The sequence below is a fragment of the Fusarium oxysporum genome, chromosome 7, assembly GCF_000149955.1.
Source record: "Fusarium oxysporum f. sp. lycopersici 4287 chromosome 7, whole genome shotgun sequence".
Lineage (NCBI taxonomy): Eukaryota > Fungi > Ascomycota > Sordariomycetes > Hypocreales > Nectriaceae > Fusarium > Fusarium oxysporum.
In genome coordinates, this window is record NC_030992.1 from 3,518,385 (window position 1) to 3,536,906 (window position 18,522).

The 18,522-nt window shown below is 49.8% G+C and overlaps 7 protein-coding genes across 20 annotated transcripts; 4 read left to right on the plus strand and 3 right to left on the minus strand.

Moving 5' to 3' along the window:
* Positions 1 to 1,833: 1,833 nt before the first annotated feature.
* Positions 1,834 to 4,525, plus strand: FOXG_10533 (malate dehydrogenase, NAD-dependent). Of its 11 annotated transcripts, XM_018389923.1 has the most exons (9): positions 1,834 to 2,285; positions 2,407 to 2,438; positions 2,502 to 2,612; positions 2,696 to 2,783; positions 2,891 to 3,353; positions 3,408 to 3,567; positions 3,621 to 3,757; positions 3,907 to 3,986; positions 4,038 to 4,525. In XM_018389923.1, the coding sequence occupies exons 1-8, from the start codon at positions 2,273 to 2,275 to the stop codon at positions 3,911 to 3,913; spliced, it is 1,011 nt and encodes a 336-aa protein (XP_018248274.1). In that variant the 5' UTR covers positions 1,834 to 2,272; the 3' UTR covers positions 3,914 to 3,986; positions 4,038 to 4,525. The 11 variants fall into 11 exon arrangements, with proteins under 11 accessions (XP_018248274.1, XP_018248273.1, XP_018248277.1 ...); XM_018389922.1 differs by having other exon boundaries at positions 3,907 to 4,525; XM_018389927.1 differs by having other exon boundaries at positions 2,502 to 2,783; positions 3,907 to 4,525.
* FOXG_10534 (uncharacterized protein) lies at positions 2,343 to 5,126 on the minus strand. Of its 2 annotated transcripts, XM_018389934.1 has the most exons (5): positions 5,054 to 5,096; positions 4,652 to 5,002; positions 4,481 to 4,598; positions 4,338 to 4,427; positions 2,343 to 4,269 (listed from the first exon to the last, which is right to left on the minus strand). In XM_018389934.1, exons 2-5 carry the CDS (start codon positions 4,966 to 4,968, stop codon positions 4,138 to 4,140), a joined length of 657 nt encoding a protein of 218 aa, XP_018248285.1. In that variant the 5' UTR covers positions 4,969 to 5,002; positions 5,054 to 5,096; the 3' UTR covers positions 2,343 to 4,137. The 2 variants fall into 2 exon arrangements, with proteins under 2 accessions (XP_018248285.1, XP_018248284.1); XM_018389933.1 differs by having other exon boundaries at positions 4,652 to 5,126.
* Positions 5,127 to 5,244: 118 nt separating this feature from the next.
* On the plus strand, positions 5,245 to 8,144 carry FOXG_10535 (uncharacterized protein). Its single transcript, XM_018389935.1, has 2 exons — positions 5,245 to 5,377; positions 5,436 to 8,144. The coding sequence occupies exon 2, from the start codon at positions 5,544 to 5,546 to the stop codon at positions 7,935 to 7,937; it is 2,394 nt and encodes a 797-aa protein (XP_018248286.1). The 5' UTR covers positions 5,245 to 5,377; positions 5,436 to 5,543; the 3' UTR covers positions 7,938 to 8,144.
* Positions 8,112 to 11,026, minus strand: FOXG_20319 (uncharacterized protein). 2 transcript variants are annotated; one of them, XM_018400589.1, is made up of 6 exons: positions 10,391 to 11,026; positions 9,935 to 10,240; positions 9,565 to 9,872; positions 9,407 to 9,512; positions 9,128 to 9,353; positions 8,112 to 9,073 (listed from the first exon to the last, which is right to left on the minus strand). In XM_018400589.1, the coding sequence occupies exons 1-6, from the start codon at positions 10,587 to 10,589 to the stop codon at positions 8,614 to 8,616; spliced, it is 1,605 nt and encodes a 534-aa protein (XP_018248287.1). In that variant the 5' UTR covers positions 10,590 to 11,026; the 3' UTR covers positions 8,112 to 8,613. The 2 variants fall into 2 exon arrangements, with proteins under 2 accessions (XP_018248287.1, XP_018248288.1); XM_018400590.1 differs by having other exon boundaries at positions 9,935 to 11,026.
* A 102-nt stretch (positions 11,027 to 11,128) lies between these two features.
* FOXG_10538 (uncharacterized protein) lies at positions 11,129 to 11,840 on the plus strand. Its single transcript, XM_018389936.1, has 3 exons — positions 11,129 to 11,404; positions 11,456 to 11,515; positions 11,567 to 11,840. Exons 1-3 carry the CDS (start codon positions 11,242 to 11,244, stop codon positions 11,701 to 11,703), a joined length of 360 nt encoding a protein of 119 aa, XP_018248289.1. The 5' UTR covers positions 11,129 to 11,241; the 3' UTR covers positions 11,704 to 11,840.
* Positions 11,841 to 11,955: 115 nt separating this feature from the next.
* Positions 11,956 to 15,194, plus strand: FOXG_10539 (ethanolaminephosphotransferase). Of its 2 annotated transcripts, XM_018389937.1 has the most exons (7): positions 11,956 to 12,312; positions 12,373 to 12,417; positions 12,474 to 12,765; positions 12,819 to 12,946; positions 12,999 to 13,883; positions 13,936 to 14,390; positions 14,442 to 15,194. In XM_018389937.1, the coding sequence occupies exons 1-7, from the start codon at positions 12,098 to 12,100 to the stop codon at positions 15,005 to 15,007; spliced, it is 2,586 nt and encodes an 861-aa protein (XP_018248290.1). In that variant the 5' UTR covers positions 11,956 to 12,097; the 3' UTR covers positions 15,008 to 15,194. The 2 variants fall into 2 exon arrangements, with proteins under 2 accessions (XP_018248290.1, XP_018248291.1); XM_018389938.1 differs by having other exon boundaries at positions 12,474 to 12,946.
* A 61-nt stretch (positions 15,195 to 15,255) lies between these two features.
* On the minus strand, positions 15,256 to 18,380 carry FOXG_10540 (uncharacterized protein; the record flags this gene model as incomplete). The annotated part of the gene is made up of 3 exons (XM_018389939.1): positions 15,256 to 15,671; positions 15,721 to 17,065; positions 17,139 to 18,380. The coding sequence occupies 3 exons, from the start codon at positions 18,378 to 18,380 to the stop codon at positions 15,256 to 15,258; spliced, it is 3,003 nt and encodes a 1,000-aa protein (XP_018248292.1).
* Positions 18,381 to 18,522: the final 142 nt, after the last annotated feature.

Here is an 18,522-nt window from a genome sequence, read left to right on the forward strand (position 1 = left end):
ATGCCGAGTGTCAAGGCGCCGAGGATCCTCATGAATGCGATTCAAGACGTCACCGTCCCGGATAAGTTCGGAGCAATATTTTGAACAATAAGATCATATGTCGGAATGTTTTGATGCTCAAGACCTCATGTAGCCACAATCCGGAATTAGTTTTCTTGAGTTAGACGCATGTCAATCTCCAGACGCTGACCGAGGTGAAGGGCATGAAACATGGTTGGTGCAATAGACGCAAGTCATCCACCGAAGTCAGTTTCTGAACGACAAATATCCGGCTGCCATACGATATGAGGCATATCAACATCCGGATGCTGGAGGCTACCATCCACGGAAGTATCGGAAAAATACGAAACTTGTTTGACAAGATATCAATGAAGAATCGTGATGATGTTTCAAATGACTTGGCTCATACTCAAAGTGAGCTAATAACAACCAACCACCAAGGCTGCAGAGATGCATGGCGAAATTTCCAAATTTGGTAACGGGGAGAGATCAGCCGCCCCCTCATCTTGGTGGCTTGAACATCTAGTTTGTTGATATTCTGCAAACAGTGAATTCTTGTAACGAGAGGGCATTGCCCACTTATAAGTTAAAGACCCAGTAAGGGAAGAAACATAGTGAGTAATACACAAGGAGGGGTTTACACGATAGGATTACCAACACTTTCACATGAGCGACTTGTTTGATTGTCCTCGTGGAGCTTGGTTGGGCAATTGAGTTTGGATCTGGTGTGCTCACCGGAGTTGGGTCGGGGTAAAGATCGCACCCAACTCGGGGTTGCGACGGTCAGGCCCGGTGAGTTGTCCAGAGCTGTCGAGTTAGAGGTGCAGGGGAATATCGGTCCCTTGACAGCCTTCCCCACGGGACGCTGGATGTGAGGGTTCAGGTTCCAGAAGCGAACCAGACTCAGGTCCGCGATCGTTAGCATAGTCTGTCAAGACAAGATTGATCTCTCGTCAATGTTGATTGGTATAAGACCCAATCGAATGTAGCGGGCGATGGGGAATCTGATGCGTGAAGTGGTCAGGGCTTGTCCGTTGCTCCGTTGCTATCGTACGTCGTTCTCCATCAGAATTTATAGTCTATCCGTAGGACCCCAAAAAGAGAAAGGAAAGCAGCACAGGGGCGCTTGCGCACCAGTCTCAGCGCAAGGCTTTGCGCCAAGTATTGCGCCAGGTCTCCGACAACTGGAGCGGATCGCCATTGCGAATCAAAGTGGGCGGGCGAGAGGGGAGAAACATCAATGGGTGAAGGGAAAGAAGAAATCCATGATGGTGGAGGCATGTAAGATACCTAGGTAGTCCGAGATAATATCATGAGTTTAGCAAAAGCCCCTCCCGCAACCATCAAAGTCCTCCGAAACTGTGGGTGCTGTCAGGACAGTAACGTAATTATTCGAAATGCAAACTCGTGATAGATGGTAATATACAATCAAGAGCTGGCGAAAGAGAGGCGAGATGATGATGCCGCTCCTCTTGGTTCGACTGTTCAATAGGCCTGGCAATGGGCAGTGGGTTCTGGACTGTGGATGATGCCCCTCAATTGTCGATGATAGCCATTGACCCTTGCAAGGAGGGGTTTCCTTGAGCGTGCATGGAACTGGAACCCCCCACTAGAGCTCTCATAAAGTTGCACAGCTCTTTTCTGCTGCTTTCCCCGCTCGACATCTGGCACCTAGGCTGTCGCACATGTCTGCGGCAGAAAAGATGGAGGGAAATATAGACGCCTGTGATAATCTCGGACATGTAAATTTGCCAGCCCAGCCCAGCTCCGTGAATCGCCGTAAAGGTTCCCGGTCAGCTCGGAGAGAATAACTCGGGCACTGTAGTAATGTAATAGAGCAGTGCTATGATGCCTTAGCAAGGGGACTATATCCATTAGAATACGTCGGGAGTGTCTCAGCGGCCTGAAGGGTACCCGTATGGAGAGGCGTACCTACTGTATGGAGAGCTGTATCTGGAACTAACTCACCTTAGTAGAGTACGGCAGGTATCGCCGTGGTGGTTGCCGCAGTGTACCTTTACCAGTAGCAGCCCAGTCATCGCTTGTTCTCCTCCGTCGTGTCGCATTAACCACCCTCGAGGCTCTTCCTCTACATTACTTATTTGAACCCTCTCCCACTTCTTGACCCTCCTCCCACTCTCCTCATTCTTCCCACATCTTGACTCTTCCATCCAGGCTCTTCGTCCATTACCATCTTTTCTCTTTTTTTGCAAAGTCTCAACAGAGCAACCACCCCTCCCTCAATCCCAATATACTTGTAAAATCAGTCAAAATGGTCAAGGCTGGTACGTACGAGCGCCGTCTCACTCACCCCTTCACCTTGATGTCTGCCTATGATATTCGCGCTCTTCACACCTTGAGTTGTCTCTCAGCACTTCTCAGAGCAATAATTGACGTTTTGTATAGTTGTCGCTGGCGCCTCTGGTGGCATTGGTCAGGTACGTTGAAACTTGCTCACTCAAATCTTGAAATTGCACCAACTAACATTGATCGATATACAGCCTCTTTCTCTTCTCCTTAAGACATCCCCTCATATCGACGAGCTCGCTCTTTACGATGTCGTCAACACCCCCGGCGTTGCCACCGATCTCTCCCACATCTCCTCCCGCGCCGTGAGTCGACCCCGGATTTTCCCCAGTCGAACATGCATAATTCCCTTCCACCGAAACACACTATTTGCTCACACCCTCTGCAGAAGACAACTGGCTACCTTCCCGCCAACGATGGCGCTAAGGCTGCTTTCAAGGACGCCGACATTATTGTCATCCCCGCTGGCATTCCCCGTATGTAAAGCTCTTACCCCGGACATCCGGCGTTGGTCCCCGCGTGTCCGACCGACGCCAGAGCCCCTTCCCCAGTTTTTACTCTACTGACCACATCCCCCGCACAGGCAAGCCTGGTATGACTCGTGACGATCTCTTCAACATCAATGCTGGCATTGTGAAGGGTCTCATCGAGGTTGCCGCCGAGGTCGCCCCCAAGGCCTTCATCCTCGTCATCTCCAACCCCGTCAACTCTACCGTCCCTATCGCTGCTGAGGTCCTCAAGGCCAAGGGCGTCTTCAACCCCCAGCGTCTCTTTGGTGTCACCACCCTCGACATCGTCCGTGCCGAGACCTTCGTTGCCGAGATCACTGGCAGGGCTAACCCCCAAGAGCTGACCATCCCCGTCATTGGTGGTCACTCTGGAGAGACCATCGTCCCTCTTTTCAGCAAGGCCTCGCCTGCCGTTCAGATCCCTGAGGACAAGTACGATGCTCTCGTGAACCGCGTCCAGTTTGGCGGTGACGAGGTCGTCAAGGCCAAGGATGGTGCTGGCAGCGCCACTCTGTCAATGGCTTACGCTGGTTTCCGGTCGGTTGCCTGACCACTTCACGTTGCTTCACACAGTGACTAACATGGCTGTAGATTCGCCGAGAAGGTTCTCCGTGCCGTAAAGGGCGAGAAGGGACTCGTCGAGCCTAGCTACGTCTACCTTCCCGGAGTCTCTGGAGGTGGTATCCCTGGAGGCGAGGCCATCGCTAAGGAGACTGGCACCGACTTCTTCTCTGTTCCCATTGAGCTCGGCGTAAGTGGCAGATTGTTTCGTTTCTAGATGGGATATGTGCTAATATTACATAGCCCAACGGTGCCGAGAAGGCCACCAACCCACTGGAGGGCATTACCGAGAAGGAGAAGGCTCTTCTGGCCAAGGCCACCGAGGGCCTCAAGGGCAACATCTCCAAGGGTGTCAGCTTTGTCCACAACCCTCCCCAAAAGTGAATACCCCCTATTTGATATCTTCCCTAATACCCAGTAAGAGGCTTCCAGAGCAGGCAAGGACACTCCTGAGGAGGCCCATAGCTATGGCACTAGACATAGTAATATGAGTCATGAGCACGATTGCTGATGATATGACTTTGCGCAGGCTGTGAAATGTTCCGGGCGATGATTTACGGTCGATGTCTTTATAGCCCCGATATTGATGAATCTTGGGGACTGCTGCAGGTATGATTGGAGTTTTGGTCAAGGATTGGTCTAAACCATGGCGAAATTTAGCTCTTGCGCGTTCATGGCACTCGTTGGTCGGATGTTTGGCGTGCTGTGCCTAGGCTTGGTAGAAGGGTATCATGGTATTATAGCTAGACAGACAAATCCTTCAGGGCTTGTTTGGTATGGTTTTAATCTGAAACACGGCACCCGGCAACTCGTTGATTTCAGCTTGGACACTGGTATTGATTCCAAGGGCAGCCAATGCACCCCGTACGACACCGCATGGGAACCATAAGAACTGCGGGGTGTAGCAAGTCAATATAAGAACAGATTATACGAAGAGATCGGGGCTTTTTGGGACCATACCGGTTGTGCGCGAACGATTGCTTGGCCGCCAGCTTCTGTGCTCATGCGCGAGAAGGGTCGGAATAGGTTGTCGGTCAATACGTAGACTCCCTGGCTCAATATTAGCGTAATCATCTCGTACCGCACAGAGAAAGAAAACGGACTCTGTGATTTGTCTTCAGATTGTCAATATTCTTGCCAAACACCAACGTCCAAAGATCTTTGCAGAGGAATTTGATGACGTCGAGTGTGTCGTTGAACCGTGGTCGGTCTCTTGAGAATCTGTTACGATGTAAGTCATGACAGCGTAGAGAACTCCAGACATCGATGCGCACCTCTCTACGAGGCCCTGCCCAACTCTGTACCCCAACATCTCAAGGCGATAGTGCACTGCGTCCATATCCTCTTCCTCGTCCTTCCTTGTCGCGGTACCAGCCATTATTCCGGCTGCGCTGGAGCTTACTGCATGGCTAGTTGAGGCGGTATCTGCGGGTGCGCCATTTGATTCTGATGCGATGGAATCTCGCTCATGAGTTACGCGGTAGGCCATAGGAACGAGCTCAATAAGGAGAAAGTCGAGACAGGAGGAGCTGAGGAAGTTGGCGGATGGATCGCTCGAGTTAAAGGGAGGCATGACGGGTTCGAAAGACATGATGGCCGACTTTGAAGATTTCACTTAAGATCAACTATATCAGAGAATGAGCGGAAGCTATATGTGATCTGGAAAATGAATTCACTATTCGTGCGCGTGGTAAATGAAGGACGTCGTTTGCGTCGAACTCAAAGGGATACGTACTTCTAAGCTCACCGAAGTGCCCTCCTGGTTGGATTGGAGCTTCAAGCTCGCTGAGTCAGCAATGTAGATAACGATAAGCCATAATGAAAGGCTGGAGGGTCCATGCAACGCGGGGCTCAATGGAGGGAAAGAGCGAAGAGCGCGGGGCAGGATGAAAAGTTAGAAAAAGTTTAGTGTAGGTGCAGAGTCAGTTCGATTCTAGTTCAGTCCACCACCAACTTTTGTCTCTTTACAGAGCTGGTTCCTCTCAAAGGAATCAATTAAAGTAAGTGACATTCGAAATTCAAGTGTCTATATGAGATACTGACTATTTGCTCTCTTAGCATCTACAAAGACCTTGAGTCGAGAACCTCTGGACCGATTCTCCCCGCCGAATCTCGGAATCGCATTCGTATCGATTCTTCTCCTCGCACATATTCTCACGAACCGACATGGCGGACCTTCGAATTCTGCTCATCGGCAACGGCGGCCGTGAGCATGCTCTAGCTTGGAAGCTCAGCCAGTCTTCTCGAGTGGAGCAGATCTTTGCTGTCCCCGGTAACGGAGGAACTGCTGGATGCCCCAAGACCTCAAATGTTTCTTCAGTCAAAGCTGAGGATTTCGCTGGTCTTGTCAAGTTTTCTCAGGAGAACGGCGTCAACCTTGTTGTTCCTGGTCCTGAGGCTCCTCTCGTTGACGGTGTTGAGGGATGGTTCCGAAAGGCTGGCATTCCCTGCTTCGGTCCCTCCAAGGAAGCTGCGCGACTTGAGGGCAGCAAGACCTACTCCAAGGATTTCATGAAGAAGTACAATGTTCCTACTGCCGCTTATGAGAACTTCTCCGACTACAACAAGGCCGTTGCATACATCGATAGCGTCGACCATGACGTCGTTATCAAGGCCACTGGTCTTGCTGCTGGAAAGGGTGTTATCCTTCCCCAGACCAAGGAGGAGGCCAAGGCTGCTTTGAAGCAAATTATGGTTGACAAGGAGTTCGGCGACGCTGGCGACGAGGTTGTTATAGAAGAGCTTCTCATTGGTGATGAGCTCAGTGTTCTGACTTTCTGCGACGGCTACGCTATCCGATCTCTGCCTCTCGCTCAGGACCACAAGCGCATCTTCGATGGAGACCAGGGCCCTAACACTGGTGGCATGGGATGCTATGCGCCTACAAACATTGCTACCAAGGAGCTTACTGAGCTCATCGACCGTGAGATTCTCGAGCCCACTATCTCCGGTATGCGACGAGAGCAGCAGCCTTTCCGTGGTGTTCTCTTCACTGGTCTCATGATCACCAGCAAGGGACCTAAGGTCCTTGAGTACAACGTCCGATTCGGTGACCCTGAAACACAAACCGTCCTTCCTCTTCTCTCTGCCGATACTGATTTGGCTGAGATCATGCTTGCTTGTGCCAACGGCTACCTCGACAACTGCAAGCTTACCATTGAGAACAAGTTCAGCGCCACCGTTGTCCTTGCTTCCGGTGGTTACCCCGGTTCTTACCCCAAGGGTAAGGCTATGTCTGTCCAGACGCCTCCCGCTGGCTGCAACATCTTCCACGCTGGTACCACACTCGACAGCACTGGTCTCAAGACTTCTGGTGGTCGTGTCATTGCTATCAATGCTGTTGGCGACTCTCTCCGAGCTGCTGTTGATGCTGCTTATGCCGCTCTTGACAAGAAGGTCATTGAGTTCGAGGGTGCTTTCTACCGAAAGGATATCGCTCACCGAGCTTTTCGCTCAACTGCTCAGACCTCCATGACATATGCCCAGGCTGGTGTCGATATTCAAGCCGGCAACGACTTTGTCGAGAAGATCAAGAAGGCTGTTGCCAGCACCAAGCGACCTGGTGCTGATGCTGAGATTGGTGGCTTTGGTGGCGAGGTTGATCTGTCTCAAGCTGGCTACCCTCAAGCTCCCATTATCGTTGGTGCTATTGACGGTGTTGGCACCAAGCTCATGATTGCCCAGGCAATGAAGAAGCACGACACAGTTGGTATCGATCTGGTTGCCATGAACGTCAACGATCTAGTTGTTCAGGGTGCTACCCCTGTTATGTTCCTCGATTACTACGGCTGCAGCAAGTTGGATCTCTCTACTGCTGCCGACTTCGTTCAGGGCGTTGCTGATGGTTGCCGACAAGCTGGCTGTGCCCTTGTTGGCGGTGAGACTGCTGAGATGCCTGGTATGTACCAAAACGATGACTACGACGCTGCTGGTTGCGCTGTCGGTACCGTTACTGCCGATATCAAGCTTCCTCGCAAGGATGACATGGCTCAAGATGATGTCCTCCTCGGTCTCGGCTCTGCTGGTGTTCACTCCAACGGTTTCTCCCTGGCTCGCCGTATTGTCTCTCGCGCTGGCCTCAGCTACACTGACCCTGCTCCTTGGGACCAGTCCACCAGTGTTGGCGAGTCCCTTCTCACTCCCACACGAATCTACGTCAAGTCTCTTCTGCCCGTCCTCTCTCACATCAAGGGTCTTGCTCACATCACCGGTGGCGGTCTTGTCGAGAACGTTCCCCGTATGATCCCCGAGTCTCTCGCTGCTGAGATCGAGTTCGGCTCATGGGAGATCCCTCCTGTATTCAAGTGGATGCGCGAGGCTGGCAACGTCGAGCCCATCGAGATGTGCCGCACCTTCAACTCAGGTGTCGGTATGGTCATTGCTGTTGACCCTGCAAAGGCCGACAGCGTGACTCAGGCTCTTACCGATGCCGGTGAGAAGGTGTACCGCATCGGTCGTCTCACCCGCCGTGACCAAGGCGAGGCTTGCTTGATCCACAACGTTGACTCGTGGAAGGCTGAGACCGCGGTGCCTAGCAAGAGAAAGGACATTGGAGCATAATTGGATAAAGCGATAAGAAAAAAGTATGTGTGATTTATGGAGTCAATTGGGTCATGCTGGGATAGGAATTTGGTTTAAAATCAGGGCTGAATGTGATGATTTGAGGGCGAGATAGAAGGCATCCTCGAGATGATATTTCTCTTTGAAGCCTATACACATGAATGAAAAATGATTTGTGCGTTTCTGATACTCGCGTTTTCCTGTGAAAATAATTTGCAATTGACCATGTGACTTCATCGTCACAACATTGGTTCACGACATGTACAATCGTCAGACTTTGTATTCTTTTGCTTTCCATGACGTCCCTATTTGGAATGAGAACATGTGGAAGAGGTTACTTGTCTTTCTATTGCATCCTGTTATGTTTGAGACTGGACCCTATCTCGTAAAGTAAGTACCCCCTGAATGACTGATCCCCTTTCTTTTATATACTCCCTTACACCTCGCGAAAAACAACCGTGATAGTAATGCCGGTAATTAGCAGGGGAATCATTTTCCGTCTCCTCCAACGCCGGATCAGAACATGCCAAAGTAAAAGTCATCAACCAACACCCCTAGTACCAAGCAGTTATATAGCCTGCCCCCCTAGGGCACATTTCACTGCCACCATAGACTCTTTTTAAAGAGTCTTACGATTCCGTTTATGTTTCTTGCGTCCCTGAGGACGAGCATCCCCCTAAAGATACCCGAGATCACCTGGCGAGATTGGAGAGTTGCTAGGTAGGTTGCCTGAGTATCCGTTCATCGAGGTGTTTTGCCTTTTGGGGGGCGGAGGCAGATCATCATCATCGTCAGATAGCGTTAGGTCGATGACAGCGGCCATTGGGCGCTTCGCGCTGGTAGATGCTATGCCCCTCGGTCCAGCAGAAGACGACACATCGCGACCTGCTGTTACTGGCGTACTAATGGTCGGTGTAGAGATTTTGGGCGTCTCTAAACGACGGTGACCAATAGAATTGACCTCTGATATTACTAGATCGTCATCGTCATCATCAAAGGCATTTGCGTACGATGAGTTGCCATTTGTGTGCCCTTGACTGCTGTCGTCAATGCTCTTGAGATGCCATTCACCATTGGGCTCGATGGTCACAGTTTCCTGACTCTTTGGGGTCTTTTCAAGGATGTCTTTGACGTATCTGCTAGAGGTTAGAAAAGCAAACCCCTTCAAAATCACTACTTATAAGACTTACGCATCGACAGCCAACTGCTCAAAAGTTGCGGACTTGTTGCAAATGGGACATTGCCATTGAGGGCCTTGTTCTTGCAGCTGAAGATAAGAAGTGGCATCAAAGCATTGCAAGTGTGTGCAGCTCAACCCACGACAAGGGAGTGCTAATCGCATGTATGACAATGGGCATTTGAGAGATAGCACCTGTGAAGTTGCTACTACATCCGGATCTTGTGCTTTGGCGTTGACTAATTGCATGTCAGTGATAGCTCTGGAGTATTGGACCAGTGGAGGCACGTACGTTCTTGCTTTACAGAATCAATCGATATCTTCTTGCCATTGGCAATGCGCTCCGCAAGCTGTTCGACAGATGTTATCTTGCAAACATGTATCACAAGGTAGAAATTCTAGATTCGCTGTCAGACTATGATTGTAACAACGCTTGTCCACAGTGCTCACCTTGGATGTCAGCGCATATGTGAACTCAACGTTGTTGGTGTATTTCGGGCGAAGACGAAGCGCTTTTGTGATGTCAACCGGTCTAGTAGATCCAGGTTTGTTCTTCAAGCCGCGCAAATTTGCCTTGACCTCTCCGCCGTTGACCTTGAGTTCTGACTGGTGAGGAAATGCGACATCTTGCATTCCTGAAGTATCTCCGGCGCAAAAGACCATCACTCGGTACGAAGGGTCGTTAACGCACTTGTGTAAAGCAGGATGATCGTCTAGTCTGATGGGATAGGTTATCGTGTTACGGTGCTGCGACATGACTTGACAGGGGTGTTAGTATAACAAGTCGGACAGGGTACACAGAACGACGCGCAAAACATACCATCGCAGGTCTTTATATCACCAGCAACCGCCTCGATCTGATAAAACGGGCTCGGTTTGAAGGTGAGTGTCACTGACGAGCTGAAGTTAACCACAGAGCGCTGACCATTAGACAGGCTGCTGTGGGTGCTAGGGAACGACATGCTGTGCAACCCGAAAGGTGTTGAGGAAGCATGACCATGTGAAATCGGGAAGTTCGATCGAGAGGGCGAAGATCCGGTCTGAGAGCTCGAGATCGAATTGTGCACACTCTGGCGAATCTGCTGCAGGCGCACGGGATCGTTGGCGTTGACGGCTTCTTGGATGACTGGTGGCGAAGCAGGCATGATTAGCTATGACACTGAGGAGTTTGAAGAAGTGATTCACGGCCGAATAAGCATGCGAAAGAGATGTGAAGCCATCGCGCAGTGCAGATGAAAACGAGAGTGAATTGTGTATGAGCAGTCCCTAAACTTACGATTATGTATGCGACGCTGTAGCTCAGCCTTGATGCCAGTGCTTTTGACTCCGTTAACCTGACACACAGAAGAGAGTTGGCGATTTAACAAGCGGTTGACTTGTCGCGCAAGAGAACTCGCTTCTGATCGAAGATTTGCGTGTGCATTTGTTGAGTGCGAGGGTGAGGCCGTAGCGGACCCAAAACCTGCGGAAGCCATGTCGAGGGTCGTTCCTTCCGTTTATCGGTCGCTAATGTTTGCGTTTTTGGGCCGAGGAAGGTGTCGTTATCGTTATCGAGGGAGATTATGTGTGGAGGAAGGTGCTGCCAGTGTTGGGCGCGAACAGTGGTTGTGGAAGTCGCGCAACGGCATCCAAGGCAGATGCGCAGGCTGATCGGGTGCAGCCTGTATTGGTTGTATCAGAATGAATCGGAAAGAGGTACCGTGAGAAAGAGTGCGAGCGAGTGGCTGAGTGAATGGAAGCGATAAAAGTTACATCTAGAAGGCAAATGTACAATCGGATTATATAATGAACCCTCCACTCTGACACTGAATATGAGATTCGATCGACTATCTCAACCACCACGCGTGCTCTAAACTCGTCGTCGTCCTCTCACGCTATGTCATGTTTGCCCAGTCTTTAGAGTGTTGTCGCACAGGAGTCCAAGAAGAGAAGGCGGTCATCCCTGGCACACGCAGGGAGTGGACTAGGATCCAGTGTCTCGATGATCTTTGCTTACTAGCCACACACCGCCACAGTTAAACTCACTACTGCCCCCTCGGTAGCTTGTCCCAACTTTTTTTTTCTTAGCAGCAGGGGACTTTGATAACGACTTTTACTCAAGCATCGATCTTCAACCATATCGACAAAATGGCAAAGAGCGCACGAGCAAGCACCAGAAAGGCCAACAACAGGCGCCTTGTTAAAAATGTTTTTGGTCCCGCCGAGGCTGCTCGAAATGAGCGTCTCTCTGCTAAGCTCCTTGAGTTGGCCAAGCAGCCCAAGCCTGAGTCTTCAGATGTGAACATGAACAGTGAGTGAGATGGTACAACCTCAAGACGATTAAGCGCTAACATATTCTCAGCACAAGAAGAGGACGCCAACGACGATGCCAAGGAGGATGTTCAAGACAATGAAGTCACATGTGAGTTTGGTCAAAAACGTCTGTCTCGCTCATTTTCACTAACATGTCTAGCAATGGATGTGGACTCAAAGAAGCCTTCAAGTGGTCGCATTGAGAAGAAGCGAGTCGACAAGCGCAAGCAAAAGGCTTCCAAGATTGTCTTCAAGTCTTACGGTGGTCGATCCAAGGGCAAGAAGAAGAGCTCTTAATTGAACTTGGGGTAAAATTGTTTTCTGGTCTTTATTCTGGGGGTTTTTATCCATTCATCGGCGTTTAGCAGCACAATCTAAATCAATCTGAATCTGTGATACCCGAAATTTCCATCTAGATTTGCCCCTCAGCCTTGTGTGGCTCAACATTCAATTTGAGTTGAGCAGCCAATCACACTACTAACTTCAACCACCACCTCTTTGGTCCGTCTTGGCAAGGCTATCGTATAGGTTGTCGCGCTCATCTCGACACGTCCATCACTTCTACAGGTGACACATTTTTAACTGTTCCATATAATGATGGCGCATTATTGACGTATTATTCTCTGTATAAATACGATTTTCAACCTCGTCTTAGTCCCTCCTTTGTTCTATTCTATAATTGTCTTTTATAATGGTGTCCTCTCATAATGGTTCGCCATTGCGCACTCTGTTGCTCGTCGCAGCCAATCTTCTAATCCCAGTCTCAATTGTCGTCTTTGCGCTGGGCTTCTTCCCTTATAAACCGTTCCTTCCTGGATTGGCTGAATTCGAGTCTCTTGACTTTGGATCGCCTCCTGATGCACCATTTGATCGTTTAATATTTATGGTTGTCGATGCCCTCAGAAGGTAGAGCTTCAATGAAACCCAATTATTTCACTCTAAACTCTCAATTGACCTTTCTTATAGCGACTTTGTATACTCGGACGCCTCGGGATTTGATTATGTTCAAAGGTATCACATATCAAATGTATTTCATCTCATCAATGCCTGTGCTTATCACATTCCAGTCTCATCCGAGATGGCAGCGCAATGCCTTTTACAGCCAATGCCCGATCACCCACAGTTACTATGCCGAGAATCAAGTCCATGACAACCGGTTCAATCCCTTCGTTTGTTGATCTTATTTTGAACTTTGACGAGGCAGATACTTCGTCAACACTCGCTTCTCAAGATACTTGGTTAGCTCAGATTAAAGCCAAGCAAATGGGCAAGCTTCTCATGTACGGAGATGACACTTGGCTGAAGTTGTTTCCCAACACTTTCGATCGCGAAGATGGAACCTCCAGCTTCTTTGTGGCGGTTTGTGACTTAACACATTATTCTCATGTTCAACCCGACTGACATCTTACTAGGACTTCACCGAGGTTGACAACAATGTCACCAGAAACATTGCCCCTGAACTTGAGAACAATGATTGGGGTCTTATGGTGCTTCATTATCTTGGTCTAGATCATATCGGGCATAAGGCTGGACCAAAAAGGTTTGTTTCACTGGCGGTTGTTTCTCTTATCAGTTCACTAACACGTCAAAAGCTCGAATATGTTTCCCAAGCAGCGCGAAATGGACGGTATTGTCAAGACTCTTTTCGAAGCTATGGAGTCCAAGCCTCATTTGGACTCGACACTCCTCGTCCTTTGCGGTGATCATGGCATGAATGATGCTGGTAACCATGGTGCTTCTTCACCCGGCGAAACCTCACCCGCCTTGGTTTTCATGTCTCCAAGGCTGAAGAAGGTCTCCCATAGGCTCCCTGCCCCAGCTCAACCCAAGGATGAGTTTGATTACTACTCCATGGTCGAGCAATCTGACCTGGCACCTACTATTGCCGCCCTTTTGGGTTTCCCGGTATCCAAGAACAACCTGGGAGCCTTCATCCCTGATTTCCTCCCCTTCTGGCACAAGACCAGTGATCAGATTCAGATTTTAGTTCGAAATGCTAGACAAATCCTCAACATTATCACAGCCGCGTTTGGAAGTGAGCTCTTTGACGCACAGAGTAGCGTTGACCCCTGTGCCCTTGAGCAAACCGAAATCAACGAACTGGCATGTCAATGGCGAAGGATCAACAAGGAGGCACATGTACTCGCAGCTGGTAACAAGCTGGACCAAAAGTGGCTTGATGACATGTCACAGTGGCTCCGCCGAGCCCAAGATCTCATGAGCAGCATGGCTTCAAACTACGACATGCCCAAGCTTTACATTGGCCAAGCGATCGCTGCTGTTGCTGCTACTGCAAGCACAGTTGTTCTTGTCAGTCTTGGGACTCATCGAGATGGACAAATTCTTCCATTCAGCCTCATGACATTATCTTACGGTGCCATGATGTATGCGAGTAGTTATGTTGAAGAGGAACAGCACTTTTGGTACTGGTCTTCTAGCATTTGGCTTGTAATACAAGGAGTGCTTCATATCCGAAGGTATGTGATAGTCGAGTACAGAATTGCCTTCTTATACTAACCAAGATACTAGGAGAAACAGCCTTGCCGACATCGCTTGGGTCTTCGTTGCACTTGTAGCTTTGAGACTCACCAGGGGCTGGAATCAAACTGGCCAGAAGTTTGCAGGAAGTCCTGACATCGTGAAGGGCTTCATCGTCACGCACCCTCAACTTCTCTGGGCTATTATCACTTTTGGATACATTCTCATGTCATTCCGCTTGCTTGCCCGTCTCAAGAGTCTCCCTTCTCTGGCTAGCACAAGCACTACCTCAATTCTGCTCATGTCTGCGTATAGCTTCAAGCTTGACTTCACGAGCGAGGATGCCCCGGAGCTCGTTGTTGGCTTCGCTAGAAGCTTGAACGACATGTTCGTGGGACAGTCATTGCTTTGGAGGGCCAGGACTGCCTTTATTCTTCTCGGCGTCTTGTTTGGGTATGGCATCTATCGGTCGTTCACTGGCGGTCGAAATGGCCAGTTACAGTCAGGTAACGTCTCTCATTCACCATATCTATACTATGGCCACTGACACATTACAGCATATCTTTTCCATCATCTCTATACCATCTTTGGCATAACCCAGTCTCGTGCTACAAACATTCCCCTCTTTCTACTATCTGATATCCTCTTCCACGCACTCCAAGCCACCGATCTCTCCGTAACTGGAATCACCATCACAGCTATTCTTCTTCAATACACAACATTCTTCGCCTTTGGTGGCTCAAATGCCATCTCCTCCGTCGATCTTTCCAGCGCATACAACGGTATCAGTGGCTTCAACTTCTTTGCCGTTGGTTTTCTTACCTTGGTCAGCAACTGGGCAGGGCCAATCTTCTGGACATCCGCCGCCAACCTTCTCCTACTGCGCAAGTACCACGACGGTCAGCGCAATGCCTTCTGGCAATACATTACTTTGCAGACTGTCTTTGTCTCTGCGACAGTTGCATTAGTCATGGCGGCTTGCACATCACTGCGAACTCATCTGTTTATTTGGACAGTTTTCTCACCCAAGTATCTCTACTGTATGGCTTGGAGTCTCGGCCAACACTTGCTGATCAACATTGGCTTTGGTGGTCTCCTATTTTGGTTGGGGTCGCGTAACTAGCATCATTTAGCTTCTCAGTGATGGGTATCTTCATGTATGAATATCTGAGAACTTTGTGTAAACATGGCTCCTTGTATCTAACCAGGAATTCATGGAATAAGCACACCATAATTGGAAACAATAGTAAATCAAGAACACGTCGCCAAAACCAAGATCCCTCCCATAATTGAACCCAAGGTATCCGTCCAACCATCACGATACACCAAATCATCCAGGTCCCATGTCATTACTTCATCAATCTTTGTCTCTTACACGTCTGTCATCTCTACATCCTCACCATCTGACAAGAGGTCGTCCACAAGAGATTCTCGTTCATCCTTTTCCTCCTTAGGAACCACAGTGCCATCACTTTCTTCATCCTCCTCCTTGATGCTTGGCTCCTCCATGACCGTCTTCTCTTCCTCAGGTGATTGATGATCCGTGATCACAGAGGTACTCCTGCTGGTACGTCGGTGGGCTGGTTGTTGTTCATCAAGGGCATTCACGATCTTGCCCAAACTGACATGAAGCTTGAAGAGAGCGCTGCGGCTAGTGGCATCAGACAACAAGCCTTCTTCCACTGCAATGCTGACCTCATTGTAAGCCTCGCGCAGCTTCTCCTCGCTTGATCCAGGGGAAATGTGGAGCTTTCCGAGAAGTGTGCCGATGAGTTTCTTTTCTTCTTCTGTAGATGGGTCAGTATGTGTAATTGTCAATGTAAGTTGTTAACTCACTTGTAATGTTGCCTTGTAATTTCTCTAGGATATCCATGGCAAAGTCAAGATGCACGTCACCATTGACCGCCTTCTTGTCAGATTCCAGCAGGCTTGTAGGTCTGTAGCATTTTCGGGGATCGGTCCAGTCGACGAGGCAAGCTCCGATAGTAGTCATGCTGACCATATCCTCCTCAACATCCACATCATCATCCTCCAGGCTTTCGCGAACATTGAACAGCGCATGGATTGCGTCAAGGGCGATGGACCGCATGAGGTTTTGGTTCTCGTCTCGGGAAAAGCAGAAGACAGGGAGGAAGTAGTTGAGTGCCTGTCGAACAGTCTGGTTGGATGCAGACGAGGGGTCAAAGTACGCAACGACGAGTGACTTGAGCAGATCCTGGCAGGCTTCCTCCTCACTGACGACACGACCAAGCAACAGCTTTGAGGCAGCAACAGTAGCAGCCGCCTGGACCTCAGGTGACTTGCCACCACCCTTGACAGCTTTGACGTAAATCTTCAGCAGGCCAGGTGTTGACGATAAGAGCTGGGCACCATGGACATTGAGAATATCGGTGAGAATGTGCAGAGCAGTGATCTGGAGTGCTGTGTGACCCTTAGTGAAAAAATGCATGAACAAGCTAAGATTCTCCTCGGCGAGTGAGCGATCCAGGAGGGCACAAAGGCCAAGACAAACCAGGCCTCGCTCACGCACGGGTGCCTCGTGACTTCGGACTGCTGGAACAACGAGGTTATTCAGCATCGCCACAAGATCGGTGTTGTCCTGGAGGTTGCTCGCCACATGGGTGAGCATGCACTGAACGATATGCAAACACTTCATGTTGACAACAATTTCTCTGACTGCCTTCTCACGCGCTTCTTCCTCGCTCAGTTCAGGGGTACCGCCTCGCTTGCTTCCCTTAGTTGGCGTGCTCTGACCGCTAACCTCTGATCTGGCTGAATGGAAACTGTCTTCTGCATCATCTGCAGGAGGGTCATCGACAATGGTGTCATGAACATCTGCCACTGACTCTAGGACAATGCTTATGAATTCTCGCTCTCCGGCAGCATCTGGCGAACAGATACTCTGAAGTGTCTCAACGGCGAGCTTTGTGACCTCGTCTGGTAAATCGGGGATCGAAATAGCCTGTCGAAGCAGGGTGAACATCTTACGTCGTCCAACTTCGTCAGAATAGTCGAGAGTCAGTGCAATTTGGAGTAGTTGTTCAACAATAAACTCCTGCTCTACCGTGTCTTCTTCTTCATCTTCGTTGTCTGCCTCTGCTACCCTCTTAACGGCAGCAGTTAGAACGTGAAGGTATCGTTCTAAGAAGAAAGCGAGCTTGGTGACCTCAGGGAGTTTTTTCTTCCAAGAGGTTCAGGTATTTGCCATCGCCTTCAAGGCGGCAGAAATCATTGAAACTCCTGGCCATGAAGACAGACTCAGCAGATAGGGTCTCCCAAAAGTTGTCATTAAACTCTACTGTTTCACGGTAGTCCGGGCGTCCCTCCCAGAAGCCTTTCATGGCCTCTAGTGCAACGCCGTTCTCAACGCCAGTATTGACCACGTCAATTCGCTCTAGCAATTCAAGGAGGCCGTCAAAGTTGGGAGGTGCTGGTTCTGCAGGTACGCCATCCTCTTGAGGGGGTGCACCCGCGCAATCCTCAATCCATCGCTCGCGGAACAGTCTGCTTGCAGCTTTTCGGACGTTCTCGTCTCTGTCACGAATACCCCAGCGAAGGAGCTTCTCTCGCATTTTAACAGACAAGTGGCGGAAATCACCTAGGGCAGGGAGGAGTCTGGAATAAACGGCTCTTCGAGTTGCTGCATCTTGATCACGCGCGCGCTCAAGAAGGACTGACAAAGTCTCGGGTAAGATGGGAAGGTTGACGAGGAGCGATCTTCGCACATCAGCATTGGGGTCGTTCTGTAGAACTTCCAACAGCTTCTCGAGCAGTCCGGTATCGTCATCGTCGCTATCATCTGAGTTGGTGCAACCCTCCGTCTGGTTTCCTGCAAGACGGCCAAGACCCAGCACCGCTTGAGAGCGGACCATGGCCTCCTTGTCGCGGATCCTTTTAAGTAGCCCATGGCGCAGTTTCTGGAAGAGGTCGTCGTCTATCGCGTCGAGCGAGTTGATAATGTGAGAAATGAGCTGTGTCGACCTGAAGCGGACCACCTTGTCCTTGGCGGTCAGAAGAGGAAGAATAGCTTCCAGAAGTTGTGAGGTCAGGCGAGTGCTTGGAGTCTCTGGCATGACACTCGCATCTTGGTCGATCTCTCCTAGAAGTTCATTGTCTTTTGCACTTGCGTGCTGCAGAAAGAGGCCGGTGAATTTAATTGACTTTTCTCCCACACTCTCCGACTTCTTGATTGGCATGATTTTGCTAACGCAACGTATAAATTCGTGATTAAAAGCATCCTCGTCGAATTCATCTGCACGAGATTGGTCGGGGTTTGTTGGCTCGTAAGCGCAAGACTCCTGGATCTTTCGTAGATTCACAACAAGCTTTCGGTGTGTTGCCGTGGTTCTCTGTGCATCACGAAAGACAGCACATACTTTGGTTCGTAGAGCGTTGTCAGGGGTATCAACTGTTTCGGCGACTGGTGAGGTACGAGACGCAGCAGAGCTTCGCGCAGCTGACGTCCTCGAAGAACGGGCGGTAGTTCTTGCAGGCATTTTTCGTCTGTCTCTTTAGTCCATTGATTGTTGTTAAGAGAGCAATGTTGATAGTTGCCCAAGGAGGTTTCGCATTGTTTGTTTACCAGCATTCCCTTTACGGCTTAGTCGCAGCGTGGCACTGAGGGGCTTAATTGCTCCA